General features: G+C 39.4%; 1 protein-coding gene across 2 annotated transcripts in view; it reads right to left on the bottom strand.

The window, feature by feature from the left end:
- The window catches only part of GABRB3 (gamma-aminobutyric acid type A receptor subunit beta3), a 114478-nt gene that overhangs the window by 6640 nt on the left and 87532 nt on the right, over positions 1-20306 (bottom strand). For both annotated transcript variants that reach the window (XM_032185492.1, XM_032185484.1), the window contains exons 5-8: positions 19539-19621; positions 18301-18438; positions 9358-9510; positions 4867-5111 (exon numbers count right to left, since the gene is read on the bottom strand). In XM_032185492.1, coding sequence (XP_032041383.1) covers positions 4867-5111; positions 9358-9510; positions 18301-18438; positions 19539-19621 — 619 coding nt within the window. The remainder of the gene's footprint in view (positions 1-4866; positions 5112-9357; positions 9511-18300; positions 18439-19538; positions 19622-20306) is intronic.

Raw genomic sequence — 20306 nt, 5'->3', positions numbered from 1 at the left:
GTGCACAGTGTATGTTCCCATCACAAACACTACAGAACTAGCACTCTTCCCACAGGAATTGTATTCATCACCCTTTAAAGATATTTTTCAAAACTTGGCACCTAGTCATCACACTCATGTTTCAGAAATATCCCACTATTCAAAACAGTACCAAAAAAAGTATCCAGGAAAGCTGAAGATGCACAGGAGAATGCTGCCAGCTTTGCTATTCTCATATTTCCCAATTTAAACCGAGTGATAATTCTACCACAGCAGCCAAGATACTCATTCTCAGAAGAAAATCCCACTTGCAAGAGCGGTTGCTACGATTATCAGTGCCTTAAAAGCCCAAAGTAGATGTAAGTGGCATGAGCCTCTGTTCCCAGTAGTGCCTGGTGGGAAGCCGCTGCCTTGGCCAACAGTGGAGGGCTGAACTGGGAACCTCTGGAGCTAAAAACCCATGCAGCAACTGCCTTGAGTAGAAGGGTCTTTTTATAAAGGGTTTGGTATTATTTTTGTTCAAAGGAAGCTCTTCCCACATGCCTGACAGCCACAGGGGGTTGAAGCTTGAATGAGCTTGTGTGATAGCTACCCTCCTGATCGATACCTCGGGGCTGAACTTTTGGTCCCACCAAACCGAAAACGTAAATTGCCACAGCATGAACTATGAAGAAGTATTTTTAGCAGGGGACTGTAACAAATCATAACCTCGGTGGATTGGCCCAGAAGGAGCAATGTCCAAAACACATGCTCACCAGCTGATTATGCCAGTAGCCTTGATCACAAGAGGGAACAACAAGTGAGAACAGGATTGCCTTAGAGCTCTCTCATGCTGATTTAGTTGTAAATTAGGCTGTATCTGAGCCTTATTTAAAACAAACAATTTATGCAGCAAAACTGAAAGTGCACAGAGAGCTACAAATGAATCCTGAAACTACCAACAGAAACAGGAGAAATGGAATTGATCCATAGCAGTGGTGGTCAATTTTCAAAGGAAAACATTTTTACAGGCCATCTATTCTTTTCAGTCAGTTCTTCCACAAAGAAAAGAGTTTAATTTAGGCACTGATACCATAGACAGAACAAATATTTTATGAAAAATCAAGGTCCTGTTCTTCCTTTACCCTAGAGCTGGTCTTTATATATATAAACTGATTTACTGACGTTTTCAAGGGAGTTTTCAATCCTAAACTGGTATGTGTGCAAAAATTGTTTTATTCAAAAAAGGAGTATCCTGTGCTTGTCTCCAGTAGCTATGGTTTACTGGGATAAGCTGGAAGACTGCAGAGAGGAATGCTATTTAAAGTGTGCTATCTGAAATAAAATATGATGCAAAAGCAGTCAAAAGAAGACACAGCTATGTGTGAAAATCTCTTTGTTGTCAATTGCTGATCCATACATGAGTCATGCATAAAGGCTCTCTCAGGTTTCATCTCAGCACCAGCTCTGACTCTTGAAACCGTTTCCAGAGATACCGTCTACTGAGGCATGCTTCCATCACCACACTACCTTCAGCAGTGCTACATGGGAGAAAATAGGACAGAGTTTTCCTTTCCCCATTGCTTTTCTACAACGCAAGAGGTGACACTGGCTGTGCTGTCTGCATGCTACACCGGCTCTTCCTTCCCTTACTCCTGCAGCTCTTGGGCTTGTTGGCTTTCACACATGGGCAAAGCTGGCCAAAAAGCTGCGATGGGAGCAAGGAAGCCAACAGGCAGCTCAGCAGCAGCCGCTAGAGCCCTCCTCAGCACAGCAAGCCTCGGTGACAGCACATCAGGAACAGCTCAGAGGACAGAGCCTGAAAGCTTGGTGTTGGAGAGGCATGTCTGCAGCACCAGCATTGACATGGAATTGACTGTGCCAGTTGCAGTTTTCTAGACCCACAACCTCAGACACAGCACAGTGCAACTCCATGCATGAAGAAGCAGAATTACCAAGCAAGGCAGTTATCAAATAAAACACAAAACATATCCAAATCTATGTGTTTTGTGGCCCAGAACATTTTTGCTATTAAAATTCTCCTGCTCCACAATCAAATGAAACCGGGAAAGCATGAAAAACCCTTTTGCTACATTAAGGGTGTTTATAACCAAGCCTGCTAGCTTGCTTGCCAGACCTCAGTCATCACATGTGTAAGGCGCAAACTGCACCACCAGTTTCCATGCTGGTGCTGCTGGCCTTCATGGGCGAGAGTGCTGAGTGAAAACAACACGGCATTTCCCCTCATCCTTCTCCCATACCTGCTGAGTAAGACGCATCGGCTCAGCACCACTGCCAGTCTCAGGCACCACAAGAGCAATGCTCAGGCTCAGAGCCTGAACTCCAGGCAGTGCTGTGCTGTCTCCGCTCTCCTAGCACTGCCTTCCAACATGAGTCTGTGGTTTCCAGCTCAGGCTGAATCGCTGGATCTGATGTAGCACAGAATTGTTCTGTCACTACACCCGTAAGTTACAGCATCTGATGTGGACAATAAATGGACTACGGTTTATTTGCTTACTCTTTTTTTTTCTTTTTCTAGTACCCTGAGCTAGGGCTCTGAATCAATGACAGGGAACTCATGCACGTGGTTCATATACAAGCAAATTCAATTACTAAGACAAAACAGAAAAAGATCAACCCAAAGTGGTAGGCTTAAAGACAAACTAAAAGTAATTGGTTTTTCCAGTTTTATACCAGAAACCTTTTCAACCTTTTTGGAAAAAAGCATACATTATGACAGTCACCAAAGACTGAGAGGAGATGTAAAAGGGGCTGGCAGTTTTTAGACACTCTCCCTTCCTTTAAAAATGCATGTCAGCCCTAAATCACGTGAGATTTGAAATATTTTGTAATAGAAACCTTGCCTTTCTGCATGGAAAGCCTGAAGCCTCACTGAAAAGATGAAAACAATAACTTCATTTAACTAACACAAGTGAGACTCTAAGCCTCCCTTACTTGTGCACTATGCCTTCCATCTTTGAGTCTCTCCCAGGACATCCAGCCCAAGTCCCAGCTCTAAAGGAAGAAGCAAGCAAGTGCTAAACAGCCATTATTTCCATCAGATTCAACAATCTTCGAGACTCATAGAAGAAGAGGTTTGGTGCCTCTTTACCACTCCTTGAAGAGGTCCAAGTCAAGGCTGAAGAGATTTCAGACACAGCCTTCCTTGGAAAATGTGTTAAAAACTCTGTCATGACCACCTGTCCTACTACAAACATGGATGCCTGTACAGGTTGGTATACAGTGGGCATGATCCAGAACCGTGGAAGCTTTGTTTCTGCTTCAGGGCTATGGTCTCTGAAAGCCCTGGTAACCTTTGTCCAAAGTGGTTTAGATGGATTTTCACTGAGCTGCTCATCCTGAAAGCAATAGGACCTCTTTCAGCTCTGGTGCACTGCTCGTATCTTAAGTTCAGTTCATACGTGGTCAATATTAAACCACCAGAAAAGTCATATCAGTGCACAGTATTTGCTTAGGATGGTCCAGAAAGAAAATAAAAGGTCGTAAGTCAGAAGTGAGATAAAATGGTTGATATATGGTATGATCAGGGGAGTATAAAAATGACATGATCTGGGTATAAGAAAACCACCTTTTCGTTAGTTAAGGTGTTACACTTCTTTTGACAATGCTGACCAACTGATCTCTATATATAAGTACAATCAGGCATAGGGTCATATAGGGTATGTAGTGAGTTATATAAACCATTTAAATGGATGAGATCCGCCAGATGGTTTTCCTTGGGAGATCTGAACTTTAATGCATACATCTGTGTTACCTGCTTAAAGCTAAAATCTCTATTGCTTTCAGTGTGATACTCTTTTGTTTTCTTTTTTTCTTCCATTTGCTTTCTTCTTATTATAACTATTTATTTTTACAGGAAAGGGAATTCATTCTTCCTGTTAGCTTAGTCCTAAGCAGTGCTGCCAACTGTGATGAGGTCTTGGTTTCATAACAGAGTGGACAAAAATGAATTGATTGCTTCAAAAAATATTTCACAGATGTGAGTGTCGATAATTAGGTGGAGTTCTGCATTACATCTATCATAGCAGACAGAATCATTAGAATCATAAAATACAGCTTAAAATTACTTTTATGATATTGGTATTTAATAAACAGGTAGTAGTTTTGTTTCTGTGAACTCCTCTAATTTATAGCTGATAGAAAAAACCAGTCTTACTCAACAGAACCGGCTGAAAAAGCCTCATTGGGAACATCTTAGCCAGAAAATATGTTCTACTGGAACTGACATGACTCACTGATATCACATATTGTTGAATACCTTGAATTTTTCTTTCAAAGGAGAAAAAATAGTATTCATTGCACAAAATAATACTCAAGGCAAGGAAATAGGATGGAGTGTAATCAGCACTGACCATGCCAATACTGTGCTTCAGAAGCCCATCTGAAAGTTTTTTAATTTTCTGTTGGCCTTCAACAGCAACAGATGTCAATGCCACACACAGCGGTACTGCTATGTTGGCCAATTAATTAGCATGGCAGGACTAATCCTTTATCTGCTTTCTCCCATTCTAAATGTGTCTGCTGGAAGGGAAGTGAGAAAAAAATATGCTGGATTCCCTTGTGTAGGTATTTAAACAAATTAAATTACATTTGATTTAAGCAAATAAATGCCATTGTAGAGCTGAGCCTTTATTTCCAAACTAGCTGCACTAGAATTGTTTTCTTGTTCTTACAGTTTCTTGTCAAACAGATCATACTCTCTTAAATTTCTGCATACCTAAATATATTCTTCTATGTAGGACCTTGTATATAAAAATGCCAAAGTTTGCCCACAAAAAGGAGATGTGTTTGGTGATGTTTTTTACACATGATTTGTTTGTTAATTTCATACAGTTAGTTTTTGTAATAAAAGAAACAAGCAACTGTATATAGATAAGAGAATCCTACCCGGCTGCCTTCAAACTTTGAGCGATCGTTGTTTGCCTTTGCTGTTTTTTCCGCAAGTTTCTTCTGCCTTTGAGGGCCTTTTCCAAAGAAAATGTAGTTGACAAAAGCGTATTCAAGTAAGGCCAAGAAGACAAATACAAAGCAGCCCATAAGATACATGTCAATGGCTTTAACATAGGGAATTTTAGGCAAAGTCTCTCGCAGATGAGTGTTGATTGTTGTCATAGTCAGCACAGTTGTAATTCCTAGACAAAGAAATAAAAGAGCACACATCTTACAAACCTAAGTGGATCATGCTTCAATTTTATTTTCCTCTTTGGCAAGTTTCCCTTGTTAGTGTGAAGAAGCTTAAAAATTTGTAAAAGAAATCTCTCAGGTGACATCACTGCAATTGAAAGCAAAATTAAAGCTTGAAGCATTATTATTCTGTTACAATATTTCCTTCATACAACCTGGGGGAATCGCTAACAAGGGTGTCACCACCGCAGTGAATTAATGTTGCTTCAGAGAAGCCAGTGTAGCTGTACTGAGGATCTCTTCCAGGAAGACCAAATCGACCTGCGACAGAAAGGCACGTTTTCTGCAAAGCATTAAAATATGTGCTCTTCCAGCACTGCACAGCCATCAACACCACAGAGATTATTTTTTTTTCAAACAGTAATGAAACTAATTAGGGGTCTGGACAGATAAAACCATGTGAACACAATAAGGAAGAGCAACTCTATAGATGGTGAAATTTATCATCCAGTTTTAAATTTGTAATAGTTAAACAGTTGGCTGAAGTTAGCCCTGTAAAGCCCCACTGTAGTAGATGAAGAAAGAAAAGCAGCTTTCTAGAGCAGTTCATCCCATGTGTTTGAGACACCTATTTCAGGATAAGACAATGTAGCCAGTTCATGAAGAGGGATTTGAGATGACTATTAGATCAGTAGTCTAACTTTCACATGGCTAGACAGAAGTGAGAAAAGTAGTGAGCTGCAGACAGGTATGCATATTTGAGGGGAAAAAAAAAAAAAAAAAAGCCAAGAAGGGAGAGCTGCATTTCTATAGTAATCTACTGGACATTAATAAAGTACCTACTATATATATTTCAGATATGTCAAACCCTCATTTATTTATCTGAGGATGGACATAGCACCGGAATATACATTACGAAGCATTGTTTTGAAAACCTGGTAAGAAAAGCAAATTTATTGTCAGTCTGCTTGAGTTCACATTAAGCTGCAGGGTCTGATCTCTGCTGGAAATTTTATGGGAATCACAAATCACAGATGGTTGAAAACACTGATTTGTGTGACAAGTCTACACTGGTAAAAGAGGCAAACCATTCTAATAGGTCTCCTTCCATTACAATTTTTTCTGATTTCATAATTATACCACCAGTTTATAGGTAGTCAATAGAATGCTGGCAGAACAAAAATAAAGAACAAAAAAATTGCCTGCATATTATAAAACACAGTTTCTTTTTACCCGAAGAGACAGAAATAGAGACAATATAACTCAAAATCAAACTGTCGGTGTAAGCAGTGCCACTCCAGGGAACTGCAGAAGTAGCCTATGAGGTTCCATAACAAACATTTTGTATATTTAGTAGGTCAGTGTCATGCAGTTTTCAGTGTTTTTCCTCTAAACTGTGAAACACGTGTGTGTTGATGTCAGGTGTTTCATGGCTTGAAATACAATGAAGAACACAGCACAAGCATATTTTAAAAATGCTTTGTGTGTAGCTCACTCAACTCTGCAGTAAAATGAGGAAAATAATTGGCTCAACAGAATTATTTTTAAAGAAATGTTGAAAAGGTCTGTAGAAAACCTCATTGCCAGAACATGAACAAGGATGAGAGGGCTGGAGGACATTACACTATCACATATTTGCAGTCCATGGGATTACCTGCTCCTTGTAGGATTACCTGCTACCCATAAGGAATTCTGAAAATCACGTAAAATAAATATGAATCTTGTATGAGAAATTCCACAAAATTCTCTTTTAATACACCCTTGGCATCTCAGTAGCACCCCACAGATGCTTACCAAAGCCTAGTTGAATAAGGGAAGGGTTCATCAACCCAGATTGGGTTATAATACCCCCGGTTTTGTTGTCTGTTCACAGGCTGTAATCCAGAAGATTAAGCACACTGAATAGAAAGGTGGCCACCACTAACCTAAAGGAAATACAGCCCCTGGGAGGTCCCGGCACCCTGCGGGCAAATACCACGCTCATGTAGGACTAAAATCTCTCTTCTAAAGGTCAATAAAGTGTTTTAAAGCACAGCTGGAAGGGCTTCAGCTGATACCTATCATATCAAAATGGGATAATCTTGTGATTACAGCCTTTGCAAAGAGAGAACTCCAAGTTTAGTCTTCACCCTCTTTGTCGAGGGAACTTCTTGGTTCAATACAGGCTGGAGCACAGGCAGAGCATGCAGCAAGGGACCAGGGACTGGAGAAAAACATGGAAGTGGATGAACTATAATCAGGCTCTTTCAGAGAATATAGACTTCCTGCAGAGGCTGAGTAAAATCTTGTCACCTTGTCTATAAGGATTGCACAGGGAATCCTTTCTCTAACAAAGACCTGTGTAAGATGGCCTTTTTCTCCTCTGTAACAGGCTTTTCAGGGCTAGTTACCTAAGTCCAAAGATGCAATACTGCCTTTAAACTCTAGTATCATTTCTTATCAGCTTCAGGCTCATAAGAGTGGCTACACAAAGGAACACAAGATTAGGCCCATGGTACTGAACTTTATTATACAAATACCGGATGATACAAGACATAATCACCAAGGCACTAATTGTGTTCTCAGAAAAACCTTTTATATGGATTGTCGTTCTCTCAAAAGGACTTTTTATCGATTGGAAATAGAACATCTGGGCTCTTGAGCTTGCTTTTAATGTATTCTCTGACTTTGGTTCAAATATTTGTGTTATCACAGTATGGTACTTGACAAATCAGGACCCCTTGTGCTACACAGAAATAGGTCACATGAGGCAGTCCTGTCCCCTAAACACAGAACAAAAAAAGTGTGAGCCCATTACAGGAGGACATGCAATGTTATCGGGTTTGGTAACTTCTGTCTAACCGTTTATTCATTGCAGTCCTGACTGGCATTTAAAATCTAGATGCTGACTGATGTGTTTGAAGTATCGTTCTCATTTGGTTATAATTTCTCCATGGTGGGTCTTTGGTATCAATAGTTCATTTGCAAATGCATCAAAGATGTTTGGACTCTATGTCCCACCTCCTGTGAAGCTAGTACTTGTTTGCAATTTTCTGAATGTCCACTGGCTGCTGAGTGGTAATGACAGATTGTGTCATGTGTACTACACACATATGCACTAGTTAATCTACAGCATCTGTAGAATTATTGTATCTGTAGAGTAACAGCAACCAGTATACAATATTTTCAGTCACACAAGTTCAGATGCTAGGAATGATGATACTGATGTTCAGATGACAGGGATGATGAAGATGCTAGAATATGACACTGCACATGGGTATAGCTGTAGCTACCCTTCTTTGGTACAGTGGATCTTGGTAGGTAAGTGGTACAGAGATGCAGAGTCATACAGGCATGTCTGGGAGTATTGGTTTGCTGTGGTACGTATCAGAAAAATAAGGGAGCTAAGGAATATGCTCCTGTTTTAAGAGAAGAGAGTGTAGCAAATGTAGCATAGGCTTAGTGTCAAGTTTTGAGTAAGAAGGCATATGCTAGTGGAAAGAACAGGGCTGAAGACAGGATTTGGGGTGAGATGAAATGCAGTAGTCATAAAGATTATTTATGGGTCCATTAAACCTTCTGGTCTATAGCTACCCATAAGTACATTTCTGTAACAGATGAAATACTTCCCATGTGATATTTTGAAGCTACCCCTCCTTTATCTAAAGGATTCTTTGATCTGAAAAGGTCTTGGACTAGGATCACAATCCTGTGCTAAATCCATTTTTTTCTACCGTGAAGTAAACGGCACTATAAGCTGTCATAAAAATGCACATAGCATACTGTGCATTCTGAGGGATGCCATGGCCCTCAGGATGTCATGGTCCACAGCTGATGTGTCCCTGCGCTCTGAACTAGCACATGGTTCTTGAGGTCTCTTCCTGCCACTGTCAGTTAAAACAGCCAAGACCTCAGGTGAAGGCTTGGAGCCATGCTTGTCTTCCCACACTGGCCTGAACAAAAAGCCCACACTGAAGCCCTTCGAGTATGATTCTGGAGCTGGTCCCCTTGCTGAAACTAATGGCAACAACAACATTAAATTTGATGAAAACAAGTCTGGGACCCATATGAGCAGCTCATATCAGAGATTTAGTGGTAGCTACATTCTTGCATGTGGGGAAAACTTACCACTTTTGAGGCAATACTGAATGACATGATTTTGACGTAAATGATTTTGGAATACCAAAACACTGACATCATGCTGCAGTCTTTAACAACCTCCAAAGGCTACATTTATTCTGACATTTTAACGTCCCACTCATTCGTAGCACATACCAAGGGCAACTCTTGCTGCTGATGCATCATAATTGATCCAGAATGACACCCATGATAAAATGGTAATCAGTATGGAGGGCATGTAAGTTTGAAGAATAAAGTATCCAATATTTCTCTTCAACCTGAAGCTCAGTGAGAGTCTTGGATAGGCACCTATGAAAAGGGAAGGAAAAACAGCGTTATTTATACTGAAGCAGAGACACTTGCAGATACTTGTCTTCAGTCTCCGTAGAAACTAAAGCACGCACATTTTATGGGGTACTATGACATCTGCAGAACAGTAGGGAAAATGCGTTCACTGTATTACTGGTTTGTATTAGAGGAAACCTTGCAGGGAATATAGTGATATCCATGTAATTTGTATTTGGGAATAAAAGAGATTAAGTTATTCTAAATTATTGAACAGATGGATAAGCACTGGTTAGTTTTCAAAAACAGATGTTTAGGTCTCCATGTAAAATGCTTATCCCAATACACAATTTTATGTATAGTATCTATACTGAAAGGATTAGTAGAATTCCATGTCTTAAATGTGCATAGTTTTGTATTTGCATAGAATTGTTTTTGACATGGCACTTAATCACACTTGAACTATGAGAAACATGCTACCTGTGGCGTCAAAAATATAATTGTAATGAATCCAGGTGAAGAAAAGCCTTCTGATCATATCCAAAGGCCTCTGACATCAACTAGAGCTGAACAGAATTTTTCTTCTAAAAATATTTTAAGCAAAAAAATGAAGATTGCATATGTATATACATACATTATATACATAGGATTCATATACTGTTTCAGTTGCAGCAAACAATGAAATAATGATAATCTCAATGACAGGTGCTTTTTTGTTTGTTTTTGTTTGGTTTTGTTTGTTTGCTTTTTTGTTTTTAAACACATATTTTAACTTCAAACCAGTGTATTTCAAAATTGGAAACCTTACTAAATATACTTAATATATTTAGAGTGCTCAAATACTGAAAAAGAAACAGCAGTGACTTTTTTTCACCAAATGCAAATAGGATTAAATCTGAGTACTATTATACAAGAAAGATTCACACATTCACATAACATCAGCTCCATGATTTCAGTGGTTCCATTACAAATCTTAGGTATGATACTTCTAATAGCTGGTCTAAAAGTTCTATTTATAGTCAACATGAGAAAAAACACTTCCGTACATACAAAGGCACAGTTATTGGTATTAGAGCACAACCTGCCCATTCTGATGCAACTGGGTGCAAGATGTAAAAGATAACATCTAGAAATAAATAAAAATATAAGTATTATATGATTATATACTCTTATATAAGAAACCACATAAGAATAGCCACCGGGTCAAGGGAAGTGATTATCCCCCTCTACTCTGCTCCATGAGACCCCACCTGGAGTACAGACTTCAGCTCTGGGGCCCCCAGCACAAGAAAGGCTGGTTGGACCAGGCTGGACCAGGTCCAGAGGAGGGCCATGAGGATGATAAGAGACCTGGAGTACCTCTCCTACTTAGAAGCACAGCTGAGAGATTTGGAGTTATTTACAGAAAACAGAAGGCTCTGGCAAGACCTTATAGTGGACTCCAAGTGCTTAAAAAGTGCCTACAGGAAAGCTGGGCACGGGAGCATAGTGATAGGACAAAGGGGTAATGGTTTTAAACTTAAAAAGCTCAGATTTAGATTAGAAAGATTATTAGAAATAAATTCTTCACTCAGAGGGTGGTGAGGCACTGGCACAGGCTGCCCAGAGAAGCTGTGGATGCCCCATCCCTGGAGGTGTTCAAGGCCAGGCTGGATGGGGCTTTCAGCAACCGTATATAGTGGGAGGTGTCTCTGACCATGGCAGGGGGGGTTGAATTAGATGGTTTTTAAGATCCTTACCAACCCAAATCATTCTGTGATTCTCTGAATGATGGATTTCCTGAGAGAGAAAACAAGAGAAGGAACAGAAAACTGTAGATTTCTCTTTGTTTTTCTGACAGGTAAACTTTTAGTCATATGATAGTAAAAATGCTACAAAGTTTCCAGGTAGCAGAAGCATCTAGGGAGTATCAAACTTTAGGTAGCTACCCTTAACTGCTTTGTCAATTTCAGAAGCACTGTCACCAAAAAAAAAAAAAAACAAATATAAATATATCTGGTAAGTATATATAGTTGTTGTGAATATTTAAATCAGTACTATGTACTGATACATACATTTCCTGTATGAAATGTCTAGTTTCACAAATACATGAATATAGATAGAGTCAGAAGACCATATTCCAGCATGGAAACCTGCAGTGGTTTTACCCAGCTAGGCAGCTGAACTCCGCCCCAACCACTCTTATTTCCCCTTCCCAGAGGAAAAAGGGGAGAAAATATGATGGAAAAAAAATCAAGGGTTGAGATAAGGACAGGGAGATCACTTAACAGTTATTGTCACAGGCAAAACACAATCCGCATAGGGAGATTAATATCACTTATTGCCTATTATTATCAGGCCGGAACAGTGAGAAACTAAAAGCAAGCTACAAACACGTTCCCCCCATCCACCCTCTCCTACCTCCTCCCCTGAGTGGCACAGGGGAACAGGGAATGGGGGCTGCGGTCTGTCCCTGTTGTTTCATCTCCACAGCTCCTTCATGGTCACTCTTTGCCCCTACTCCCCGTGGGGTCCCTCCCACGGGATGCTGTCCTTCCCGAACTGAGCCTGTGGGGGCTTCCCACAGGCAGCAGCTCTTCAAGCGCTGCTCCCACATGGCTCCATACCACGGGGTCCATGCATCCCCCAGGAGCAAACTGCTCCAGCACGGGTCCCCCACAGGTGGGCGGCAGCTCCCCCCAGACCCCCTGCTCCTGCGTGGGCTCCTCTCCACGGGCTGCAACTCCGGCCCGGGGCCTGCTCCTGCGGGGGCTCTCCATGGGCCGCAGCCTCCTCCAGGCCACATCCACCTGCTCCACCGGGGGCTCCTCCACCCATGGGGGGGCTGCAGCGTGGAGATCTGCTCCATGTGGGACCCATGGGCTGCAGGGGGACAGCCTGCTCCACCAGGGGCCTCTCCACAGGCCACAGGGGAAATTCTGCTGCCTGCCTGGAGCACCTCCTGCCTTCCTGCTGCACTGACCTTGGGGGCTTCAGGGCTGCTTCTCTCACGTTTTCTCACTCCTCTTTCCCAGCTGCTGCTGCCCAGCAGTTTTTTTCCCCTTCCTTACATCTGCTTTCCCAGAGGTCCACTCAGCATTGCTCCTTGGCTGGGCTCTGGCTAGCTGCAGGTCCCTTTTGGAGCTGGCTGGTGCTGGCTCTGATCTGACATGGGGCAGCTGCTGGGCTCTGCTCACAGAGGCCACCTCTGCAGCCCCCCTACTACCAAAACCATTGCCACATAAATCTGATACAAAACCAGAGCAAAGTTTTCTGTTGTCTAAAGCACTCTACATGGTTTTCAGAAAAATATATGTATATAAATAAATAAATAAAATCATTTAGGCTTTTGCTTAACACCTTAGTTTTTTAATGAGCAATGTTTCATTCCAAGGACAACTTTTTTATTTCAAACTACGCCTGCTATTTCTGCTAACAAAGCCTAATTTTTTCACTGAGTTTTCTCATGAGATGGTTTTCATGGCCTTTTGTCTGCAGACTATGTGAATAAAACAGGAACATATTCTGCCATCATGAAATACATTAAATATGTAGCAGACCTAATCACCTTTCTGCAATAAGAGTAGTGCATCAGACGGAAATCTTCATAAAGTTCTGTTGAGGAAAATTACTTCATAAAATACACTACCAATGTAAAGGATTCTCTACGAATCTGTTCCTTCCATAAGTCCTGTCCAGGTCTGGGCATCTTTGGAACATCATTGACAGAGGTGATGACTGGAATATCTCTCATAAAATACTGATTTTCTGATATATTATCTGAAGGATTCACTCAAGGCTCATCTTGGTCCATTCCAGTGCTAAGGACCCTTGGTACATTGGGGTACCTCGGAGAAAGAAGAGGGAGAGTACTCTGCTAATGATAAAGCAAGGAAAATGGTGCAGCTGGAGGAGGCAGGAAAGAAGTAATGTGTCGTGTATGTCAGTAATATTCAGTAATGAAATCCTTATTTGAGACAGTGTAACAGAGAAAACTTCATTTATTTATCTTGAATGCTTCACCTATGAAGCGCCTTATCTCTGTCTAATGAGATAAGACAATTAGTGAAACTAGTGGGACTCAGCTTTAAAGGCAGTGTTTCCAGACAGATTGTTTCAAGACCAGAAAGGTCAACATAAGGTTGTTTTGAGCCCCAGGTTCTTTATCCTGATGCTACAAGACAAAAGCCTAAGAACCATACCTAGGGCCAGGGTTGTCAGTGCTGTTTGCCTATCCACTGCAGTGTTGGAGTTGGACTGTAATACAGACATGCATTTGCAAATCTGAAGGTGCCCTGGGCCTTTTGAAATGCCCTTTGACATCTCAAACACCAGCATGCATTTGGTAGATACAACATAGCCCCTACAAAACAAAAAAATCGTATTGATCAGCAGATTGAGATTACAAGGGGTGCCCTACGCCATCTCAAACTGCAGTTGATAAAGCGACTGACTTGAGCTGCATAAATGTTACCTAGGTGTCTAAGCTTCAATTACGTTTACAGGAGAGTAAGTTCATTTAGTTGATCTAGTAAATGAAACCTGAAGAATTATCCCACTACCTCCTAAAATAAGCTCCTTTGGACTGATTTTGTCTCCAGAATCCACTGACTGTAGTCCCATTGACTAGATTCCCATCAACTGTAACAGGAGCTTAGACACCTAATTCATATGCAGACACTGAAATTAATTATATTGACCTTAAATCTGACCAAAATGAATCCCAGCTACGCAAGTCTCAAGGTAGGTTCTGGGGGTTTACGGCTCCTGGGTAGTCTAACCAACAGTCTTATCGGCATCACAGCTGCTTAACGGAGTTGACGTTTTGTTCAGTTTCATCAAAGTAAATACAGAACGTCATCCTTTTTTTGTGTGGTTATTTTCCAAGCTCAAAATTTACTGGAAGGTCTGGATCTAAGGAAATTTCAGAATAATTTGGTCTTTGTATAGTTCAAGATGAAACTGAAGCATGAACTGGTAGCTTCATTTTCAGATAACAGGGTTCTCCTTTACGTAGCTCTCCTTGAGACTAAGGAAGTTTGTGTAACTTTCACCTGTATTACTTTTATGCTTTCATGGATGACTTATTGCCCCTCCCTGCAGTCTGGAGTCCCTGCTATCTTATCTTACTTCCAGCAAACAGTACATAGGAATCTGTGGGTTAAAAAAAAAAAAAAAGAAATGAAAGAAAGAACATTACTGTGAAGCTCCTCTCCTCATCTGGAAGACTAAAGCTCTGGGTCCTAACCTGCATGGGTCCTAACCTGCATGGAACAAAAATTTTAAGCCCTGATCTTCATTCATGTAAGAAGGAACCATCTTGTGTAATTTATTTAATAAAAATAGAATTCTTGGTGAACTCAACAATTACAATGTTACTTGCCTGATTATGCTTTTATAATGATTTGTCAATTAAAGCTAAGTACATTTAGAGATTAATTACAAGGAAATTGTAGCTGCTAACATTCCACCATTTTTTTATTATTTTTTATTTTTTTATTTTTTATTTTGCATAAAGAACAGTGTTTCTGCTCAGCGACCAGATTTGTTACCTTTTCTCCCATCTCATATAACATGTTTATGTCCATGGGCTAATTTAAAGAGTAGAGGAATAACAGATTTTGGCCTGGAGTACTTAAATCTAGCAACAGTATTGAAAATGAAGACATGAAAACAAATAATCAATAACTGAGCTCAAAATATTCCTCCTTCACATGTTTGAGCACTTGGTAAAAAGTAATTACTTGTTTCTGTTTCAATTTCATTAAATGCTAGCAAGCTGAAATATCTAGCTCCAAGGCTAAATTAGTCTCTTGCTGTTTTATGCAAGTATGAACCAAGATAAGAGAATTGGTCAGTTACAGAATTCTTATTTTAATCTGTTCTTCTGGGAAGGTTCTTCAGCTAATTGGAAATGTACTTTACAGATTGATCTTTCAGAATTTGCCAAATAATTAATTTTCAAATCTTTTAAGATTACCTTCCTCCTATCAACAAGTTGTTAATCTGTCTCTGACTGCTATGCATCTTGAAGCTTTTAGGTGTGTTATATATCCTCATTCATGTTCAGTTTCTTAGCATTCCTGGATAACAAATCTTTAGGACACATATTCAGCTCACAAGTTAGGCATTACATTTCAGGCATTTTCATGTAGATAATTCCACACTTATAGTGCATAAAGTCTCAGTATAAACCATGGAGAGCTAGACTTATAGCCAGCTGATTCCAAGGATGTGATTCAATTGCCTGTACAGAGGTGTCTAATGCCATTTGAGATGTCTTATTGTAGCCTCTATAGCCTTCAGCTTAGGCTAGTCAAACAAAATCTTTCTTATTCACTTATTTATAAATTACTTTTTCTTCTTTTAATCATGGATAAAGAGAACAAGTTACTCCTTAAGAGAACATGTTACTCTTTGTAACTTATTTAATTCTTATTAAGTACTCTCTTTTTTCAAACTACACAACCATATCTAGATCTCTTTTAATATCATGGAATATATTTTCTAGACTTCCAGTCATTCTTACCAATTTTGTACGGGCTCATGTGCAGTCTGAGATCAACAGTAACCCCTAAATTACTATGCACAGGACTCTGGTCTAACCAGGTATTCCCCAGTTTGAATTTGGATAGGAATAACTAATTGAATAGTTGTACTTTGTACTTGTCTATGCTGAATTTTGTGGGTTGTTGTTGTTGTTGTTGTTGTTGTTGTTGTTGTTTTTTCTTTCCCCAGACCTATTTTGCCAGTTTGGTAAGATTATTTTTAACTCCAATGACATACTTCAACATGCGTGCAGTTCCTTCAATATTCTTGCATCCCCTCACAGGTTTATGTCATTATCTATGGGGTTTTTCTCATGCTTACTCTTGCTGCTTAGTAGTAACTATGGGAACAGATTATTCAATTTGCATAAGTTACACAAGGTTATATGGCACTGTTCCTTCATGGAGGATAGGAGAAATAACTACTCCAAAAGCTGTTTAGGGCATGACTCTAAAGTCCTTGTTTAGTTTTACACTATCAAATCACACTAGCACTGAAATCCCGGAAATATTGAGATTGAGATATTGATACTGAGATATTGTATGGAAAGAATCTAGTATCTTCTCATGAGGCTCTAATAACCTCAAAGACAAAAAACCCATGCCTGACTTATTTTCCACAAAAACGTTCAAACTGGCTCTAATTGTCGGGAATATAAGGAATATGTGTCTTGAGAAGAAAATTGAAAAAAAAGTGTGCTGACTTTATCTGTCAGATTCACTGGAAAGTTTCAGATTTAGCATCATAATTAGGCATGAGTTTCTGAGAAACAAATGTGCTGATTTCTTTCAATGGAAATATTTGTCAGAAAAGTTCATAATTAATGAAGCATTTTCATCATGTCCTAAACCAAAACAATAGTAGATGCAGTATCATGTCTTTATCGATGACAAAAATTATACACTTCAGAAAACAATATAAAAAACATGGGATAATCTGTTCTTCACAACTGCCTCATCCTGCTCCCTAACATCAAGCTGCCTTAAACCCTGAAGCATGTGGGTTTTTTATTCCCTTCACTAACTAATTGGAAAGAACTTTTATGATTCTGAATATTTGGTCATTTACATGCATTTCTACCCCTAGTTTTCATTCTCTATCATATTTGTCTCACAGCTCTTTGGACTTCCTGAATTTAATAAATCTTTTCAATCTCCAAATTACTACATCACATCTTTATGGAAATATTTCACACTGAAGTGAAAGGTGATGGCTTTGGACTTCCCAAATACAAAGTTCTCTGTATTGTCATTGTTGGCCAAAAGGGTCATCTAACATATCCAATCCTGTGCAAGCGCAGATAAACCCTGGCTGCAGAATATAGGATTAGAGTATCTGTTTCTCTTTAAAAAAAAAAAAAACAAAAAAACAAAACAAAACAAAAAAACTCACATTTCACAGTGATACACAAAAACAGCAGAAGTTGGCAAAACCCCTCATATTAATTTCAATCCCAGCAATATTTACATTTTGTTCTGAAATATAACTCGTGTTTCTGTGTACTTTGAAACAGATGCTGTGTCCATAGAGTGGGTGAAGTGATGCTTACAAACATGATAGAGCTGTGCTTCATTTGCTCGAGTGCGCTGGGACAGACAGAACAGAACACCTCCGTGGTCTGAAGAGGACTGAAAATCTGGAGGTCCCAATAGTCGCCCCACACTTGCTGAGGGCTTTCTGAGTTGCTTTGGTCTTTTCACACATAGCAATATTTTCCTAGGCTGGTGTCTAAAATCAAACATCTAAATCAGTGGGGATTTAAACTAGGGATTTAAAACTAGGGATTTAACTTTAGAATCTTAACAATGATCACAATAGCACCGGTTATATATACACTACCATATACCCATCAGTGAAAATCAAGATATAAATGGCACCACATTCACTGTACAAGAACAAAACAAAAGACATACAGAAAAGCTGTAGGGAGGTGCTCATAAAAACTGTGCCTTTCTGACCTAGTTTGCCATAACATACTTCTGTATGATCAGTAACCCTCTAGGCTACATTAGTTAAACTGGTGATTCAGACATGAATGACTTTATATTTATTTAGATCATGTATATTTAGGTGTATGGTTAAGTATGACACATGCACATACACACACAGAAGAAAAATGAAACAAGAAATACTGTTTCATGGACTCCTGCCTCTGGGCTTTACCAAGTCATCTCTTTAGCCATGCATAGAACACAGGACAAAGACTATACATAATAATGATTAATAAAACAATAATTGCCATACAGAAAGAAATAAAACACCAACTAGGGAAATGATATTACTTGCCTGTGGCAAAGACAACATTCTTCGACACCAGTCTGTATTCCACAATGGAGAACTGAGGAAGCTCAATCCTTTCCACGCCAGTCACTGCATTATCGCCTCCTCTCCAGTAGAACTCTATGTCATCAGTTGTGTAGCCATCTGCAGGCAAAGCAGGAAAGTAAGTGAGAAACAACAGTGGACTGGAATGAGCTTCAAACCAGCATACATGGTTTGTCATTTGTGGCAATGAGAAGAATAAGAACAGCTGTAGTGGTGTATGAATTTTTGTTCTGTATGCCTGTTAGAAGCTCTCCTGAAGAGCTGCTCCATTACAGTCTACACAGGAATTTGAGACACAATACTATTGGTTTTGTTTTGTTTGTTTGTTTGTTTTGTATCATGCCCATTAAATTCATACTAGGACTACAGCCCCTACGAGATAGAAATTGCCACCCATTACCAATTTCAGAGATTACAGACTGCTACCTGCAAAATCATATATTAGTCTGATTTAAGACATTCAACACATCTAGCACTGATACGAAGTGTATATTGACACCAATAATCATCAGAAAAATGTGGATTATTCTATAAATACAGACAAACATAGTTAGGGCAGATCTTTTCCACTCACACTGAAGAGTGTGAGTCACGTTAGCTTCTGCGGTGGAGGACTCCAGCTGAATATAGAGTATTAGCACACAATCTCCAGCCAGTAGCAGAAATGGAGTAGGAGCTCTTGAAGCAGAAATATACATCTGAATATTGCAGTCCTAGAACATGACTAGGTGGAAGAGAAAATCTGTTTTTTCATGGAACAGAACTACAAACCACAAATGGGGCTGATCTGAGAGCCCAGGGGGTCCTGCGGCAAGACCATCTGTGCATAAAAAAGCACACTGAAAGAAGATGATATCATAGTGTTTGCCCTCTTTAAATTTAATCTGATTAAAATATGAACACTCATTCTTGTGTTGAAGATAAGCATCCAGTCACTGCCCCTGCTAACTCAGGCTAGAATGAATAACAGCTTCATTCTGTCCTAAAACTGTTTTCCTAGGAGAGATATATCCATGTAGAAATGGATAACACTTTATGTATTAAAGAAGGTCAAATAAGCAAACAAAAAATCTAATGGATGATAATTATGTGATTCATATAGTGGTTACAGTCTCCAGTGTAAATATTCTACAGTTGTACAAAAGGAAAACCACCCCGCATCTGAACTAGGTATTACATTCATCTTCTCATATACATACAGCTTTCAATTTCCAGAGTACAGTTCTGTTCATCTAGTGGGTATCTTCTCAAGTCCATCATACAAGCTGCAGTGGTTGTGATTCTGAAACACAAACATGATATAGAATTACTATAAAGCCAGTAATCCTGGCTCTTTTTTTTTTTTTTGTAATTGAGAATCTGGTCCATACTTTTACACTGAGCAGCAACTACACTGACTTCAACAGAACTCACTGTGACTTACACTTACACAAGAAGTCCCTTTGTGACTTGACCTATCTGCATATGCAAATATTACAAAAACCTTTGCTGAAATTAAAGAATATGACTTTATATTAGAAAATACGAAGTGATAAAAGTCTGCTACAGATGTCAGAATTATTAGAGCTGTGTGAATTACTGTTCTGTGGCAGATGGAGGAAAGAAAATGAAACGTTGAAAAACTGTTGCAAGTCCAGCAAAATGATTTGTTTTAAAGTTGAGTTTATTTCTCTAGTTTTCAAAAGTAAATTAAAAGGGATTTTGTAATGAAATACCATATTGAATTCTAAACTTTCCCGCAACGATATATTTTTGCTTTTTATTTGTATTTTTTATTTCCAGTGCAGGCAATCTAGGACACTAATGATGAATTTGCAAACCATTTCATTACTGATGAACCTGCATTTTTATACTATGCATTTTTATATGAATTTGGTATACTAGTTTAAAATTCAAGGGCAGAGTTTCAAGGGAAGAGAAGTAGGTGCTTTTCCTCAACTCTTACATGCTAAAAAACAACAACAAAA

Source organism: Aythya fuligula, chromosome 1, assembly GCF_009819795.1.
Source record: "Aythya fuligula isolate bAytFul2 chromosome 1, bAytFul2.pri, whole genome shotgun sequence".
Taxonomy (NCBI): domain Eukaryota; kingdom Metazoa; phylum Chordata; class Aves; order Anseriformes; family Anatidae; genus Aythya; species Aythya fuligula.
The sequence above is the reverse complement of the archived record's forward strand: the minus strand, read 5'-3'. Positions and strand labels throughout refer to the sequence as shown.